Source organism: Aricia agestis, chromosome Z, assembly GCF_905147365.1.
Source record: "Aricia agestis chromosome Z, ilAriAges1.1, whole genome shotgun sequence".
Classification (NCBI taxonomy): Eukaryota; Metazoa; Arthropoda; class Insecta; order Lepidoptera; family Lycaenidae; genus Aricia; species Aricia agestis.
Window position 1 is genome coordinate 8,608,383 of NC_056428.1, and position 5,064 is coordinate 8,613,446.

At 34.3% G+C, this 5,064-nt stretch overlaps 1 protein-coding gene across 1 annotated transcript; it reads right to left on the reverse strand.

Moving 5' to 3' along the window:
- Positions 1-1,739: 1,739 nt before the first annotated feature.
- Positions 1,740-3,490, reverse strand: LOC121738906 (tRNA-splicing endonuclease subunit Sen34). Its single transcript, XM_042131176.1, has 7 exons — positions 3,347-3,490; positions 3,123-3,209; positions 2,706-2,841; positions 2,506-2,621; positions 2,288-2,398; positions 2,040-2,189; positions 1,740-1,960 (listed from the first exon to the last, which is right to left on the reverse strand). Exons 1-7 carry the CDS (start codon positions 3,396-3,398, stop codon positions 1,767-1,769), a joined length of 846 nt encoding a protein of 281 aa, XP_041987110.1. The 5' UTR covers positions 3,399-3,490; the 3' UTR covers positions 1,740-1,766.
- Positions 3,491-5,064: the final 1,574 nt, after the last annotated feature.

A 5,064-nucleotide genomic window follows, 5' to 3' on the forward strand; every position in this document is an offset into this window, starting at 1 on the left:
CTTTTTTCCAGTAAAAAAGTAGCCTGTGTCCTTTCTCAGGCTTTAGACTATCTGTATACAAAATTTCATTACAATCGGTTCGGTAGTTTTGGCGTTTGGCGTGAAAGCGAGACTGACAGACAGACAGACAGACAGAGATACTTTCGCATTTATAATATTAGTATAGATTATGTGCACACTGCACAGCTGGTTTTGGGTATTTTGATTAATTAAAGGCCGCGCTACACCGGAATGGCAGCGGCGAGGCGAGCACTTTCAGCGCTGCCATTCCGGTGAGCGCGGCCCTAAGAGGGGTACCACTTACCAGGGTTTTAAAAAGTTTTTAAATTTGACACAAATTTTGTTGACACCGCGCGCTATAAACTAAAGTCCACGCGGACTAAGTCGCGGGCAACAGCTAGTTATGAATAAAAACAATAATATATAATAAAGTAGGTATGATTAGTTCTGTTACAATAATGAAGTAAAAAATAAAGCACCATCTGTTTTCATATATTAGAATTAAAATGTTGATGGCATTGATATATTTTCTGGATGGAATATAGGCCAACACGGTACACTCGAACTCCTTAGAAATGCAGTAGGAGTTCTATAAGATAAGATAGATTGATTATTATTATACCAAGTGATAATATTATTAAACATAATATTCTAACGTATTAAAACTATAAACAAAAACATAATAACTAATAAGTATGATTAGTTCTATGTTACAATGAAGTAAAAAATAAAACGCCATCTGTTGAATCGTATTAGAACTAAAATGTTCATTGCATCGATATATTTCTGGATTTTTTATAATATTATACATAAAATATATTTAAGATTTTTGAAATATTGTTTTATTTTAATACACATCCAAGACCCAGGAACATTGAAAACTTTTTGTTCCGCCTGCGGGACTCGAACCGAGGACCCCTGGGATGAGCGCTGGCCATGCGCAATGCGAATTCATTTTCATCGATATTTTCATGGAAATATGATATTTTCCCACATCAAAATGTAGCCTATGTCCTTTCTCAGACTCTAGAATAACTGTGTACAAAATTTCATTGCAATCGGTTCAGTAGTTTTGGCGTGAAAGCGAGACAGACAGACAGACAGACAGAGATACTTTCGCATTTATAATATTAGTATGGATAACATGATAACATAATATATAGAATATATAAATAATATAAGCCTATTTTTATATAGAATATAAAAATAGGCTTATTTTCAGTACAGTGTACTTAAGTCAAATATGTTCAGCTTTGTACACGTCCTGTAGGGTTGGATGCTAGCTGTCAACTGAATGCAGGCGAATGTGTAAACAGTAAGTTCGTATTCGCTATTCGTGCCCTTTGATTCGCGTCCGAAAAACCGCTCTCAACGCGAATGCCACGAATCGCGAGGCGAAGTGCGAGGTGAATAGCGAGCGCACTGTTTACACATTCGTGTTCGCCATTCGCCTCGTGATTCGCCTCGCTATTCGTGCGAATGTATTAATGCGGTATAAGAAAAAAGGGATGACACTACGATGTTGCCACTTTTTAATTTCATGACTTTTTTGACAGACTGTAATTTGATGCTACCTGTGGATCCACCTTTGTAATGAAAGTTTGTTTGAGACATTGAGCTGATAGAAAATCACCTTCTGCAATCCTAATGATAATACAAGAATAAAATTATTGGAAATTGTGAATAGTTTGCAATAACATTATGTTCATAATATTATAATATAACCAATTTAACTCACATAAGTATATTTTATAATAAATATTTATTTATCCATACAAACTATCATGCCATTGCAATGTTTGATATTCAACTTTGCCATAGGTGTTATGAAATGCCAGCACAGCCATTTTGTTAACTGCTACAGACAAGCGACCGAAAGCCACAAATTCTCTTGGTTTGAATGTTTTTTCTGTCTCGACACATTTTACCATGTACATTGCGTGAAACCGTACTGGATCACCTACAAAAAAAAACATGAATAAGTGCAAATTAATAATTTTAATCTGTAAATTTTACAATCATTCCACAAAAAAATATACCTGGATACACAAGATAGTTTGAGCCAAACTTTGAGCCACTTGTTATGTAGTATCCCTGTCCCCACAAATCCTTAAATATAGCAAATTTACTAGCACCTGCAGGTTCTAACACACTTGGACACAGAACATCTATTTTGACATATTTTCTGACTAAAAACAAATGAATTTTAATATTAATGATTGCAAATTATAATATACTTACTTAAATTCTAATATATTACCATTGTGTAAAAGAAAAAGAATACTACCTGTATCTGTATAATGTTCTGTTGGCAAATGTACTAACATATGAGCGGGTGCAACTTTAGACAATTTCTCAATTTCCTCTTGCAACAGTGCTTCCCTATTAAGGTTAACATCTGAAAATATTTTTTTATGTTTAAAAATATAGTTACTCTTAGAGATAATATAGTTACACTTAGTTTTTTTAAAGTACAACACTTTAAAAAAACTACTCATTTCTTACTTTTTATTCCTTTTGACAACATCTTTTGTTTTTTCCCTGCTAGTATTATATCAATCTTCTGAGTTATTTGCTCTATTTTTCTTTTCCGTAGAGCTTCATGCTGCTCTTCCAATTGTCTGTAGACAAAATGGTCCATAAAAAGTTAATTATGAGAATGTTTTTCAATTTCAATACATAATTGGGAAAAGTGATTAGCATACTTGTTTTGCAGTAGTTGCAGCTTTTCTTTTTCCTTTTCATCCGTGTTATAATTTAAATGAGGTAGTTCAACCAGTTGACAAATTCCTTTTTCTACAAGCAGTGCTGCTTCTTCTGACATGAGTGCCATTGGCAAACCTGGAATTGATTGTTTAGAGAGAAATATTAAGTTTACACACTTGACACAATGTTTATTAACTCATCAAGAAAATCTATTGTGTCTGCTATATTCATGATGGAGTTGTTAACATCTGTATTATTATGTTGCCAACACATAAACAAATACAGCTTCACCATCCTGTTATGAGAGTTCCAGCAATTACTCTCTTCTGCTCTTAGCAAATATACTTAAGTAGAAGGAATTACTTTGGAGGATTTTCTATTATTTTATACAAGTACAGATTCTGTTAAGTACACACCTTGAAAGTCATTTTGTCTAGGAAATGAAGCAACAGAACCTATAAGTGCACCACATATCCGGTGATTGGAACGCAATATATTCCAATCTGAAATCAAATTTTATCAGCTTTTTGATTGCCTGCCTAAAGGATTAAAGATATAAAATTATATACGGCAGACATAAAAATATATAAACTTGTAAAAAAATTGACAAATTTGTAAGTTTACAAGACATACTGAATACCTTCAGAGTTCCAAACATAAGCTACGCCTTTATCGACATATAATGATATCATATTAATTTTAATTCAATACACATTTCAAATAAATAATCAATAAATCATCAAGACATCATCTGAACAAAATAATTTAACAAAAATTATCTTCAACAAAAGACAAAAACCAAGAACCTTTTTTTTTTTAATTCGTCCCGGTCAGGACAGGCAAAGGGAGCGTTGCCCATACAGCCATTTCCATGTTTTCTCTATTTATTGAATGATAGTGAAGGCCGACTCAAGAATTTAAAATATTCTTCCTCTTCTTCGTCCAAGTTACAAGTTCAAACAATTTTTAAAGCTTGTCACACACAGAGCAGGTAATGTAAAGATGTATATTATAGCACGATACATCTCGATTCTCGATACATCTCAATACATCTTTCTATAGAAATCGTCAGGAGACCACACACAGCAGCTATAATGTATATTTTTACATCTTCGTATCTTAAGATACCGAGCTAAATGAAAATATACATTTATATTTTGATACATCTAAATACATCTCAATATATTTCTGTATATTACGATACATCTCTTCTCTTCATAGGGTGTTCAAAATTTTCTGTGATTATATTATATGTGTATGATAGACAGATACACACAGTGTTCTGTGTTGCCACTTGCCTTAGCCTTAAGCTTAACCTTAGCACAGAACTTCACAGCAGGTACTGCAGGCAGTCTGTTCCCCAGAGCCTATATTTTCAATCAAATATCTTCTATCCACATCGTTCTGTTTTTGGCATAATATGTAACAATGCGCGCATCAAAATTACAATCCGAATCATCTTCTGATGAACTATCTAGTGAATCTAATAGCAAGTAACTCGAAAGGCCATAGTATTACAACATTAAAAATAAGAACAGCCTGTATAACACTTTAGCGGCTGAAATGTGCGTCAAGCGGGACGTTTAGCTTACAAAAATACGGATTGAAAAGCCCAAAAAACGTTATTCAAAACTTACGTATTTAATGTTAAATCCACGTGTTTGAGTTATTCTTTGACTATTCTTATGGTTTATTATTTAGCGGAACCACAAAACTCAACAATATCTAGCATTTAATGTTCACTAAAATCCTTTATTAGGTACATGAAATATGCCGACCGACTCCTTTGTTATGTCCTAGTAAGTAGGACATAACATTACACGCTTTTGACGCTTATATATGTCGCAGGCACATTGTATATTTAGCCGTATTACATCACGGCTAGCCGTTTTAAAAAACGGCGCCGTTTTGAAATGCGGCGTGTCGACGTTTAGCCGGATTGTAATTGCGATACGTTCTTCAATAAGGCGGCCCACGTTTAGCCGCATCGTAGTCCTATGTAAGTTATAGGGTGACCATGATTGCAAAATAAAACAATGCTGCAATGAGCGGCCTTCATTAAATTTTGGTAAGCACTCAGAGAATAAGCAAAAAATTCTGGATTTATCTTTTGTTTTATGACGGTCGCCGGCTGCTGCCGCAGCACGCTCGCTTCGCTCGCTCGGCTCCCTCTGTGTTGTGGTCTAAGTTCTAATCTAACCTAACCTACTTTTGGACTTTCTGGATTGTTTGTTTTTGTTTTGGCGGGGGGCTGCTCCCCCCCCATCCTCTCGCTTTGGTATCCGTGGTAAGTAGGCCTTCTGTTAGGTCTTTATTAATTAATAAAATAAATTAATTAATAATGAAATTAAATAAATA

What these genes read in the sequence shown, in the direction of transcription:
- LOC121738906 (XM_042131176.1), bottom strand. Translation starts at nt 3,398, where the DNA reads ATGATATCATTATATGTCGATAAAGGCGTAGCTTATGTTTGGAACTCT. An exon ending in TTATGTTTGGAACTCTGAAG is followed by an intron (nt 3,210 to 3,346) that starts GTATTCAGTATG and finishes ATTTGATTTCAG; the next exon opens with ATTGGAATATATTGCGTTCC. An exon ending in TAGACAAAATGACTTTCAAG is followed by an intron (nt 2,842 to 3,122) that starts GTGTGTACTTAA and finishes AATCAATTCCAG; the next exon opens with GTTTGCCAATGGCACTCATG.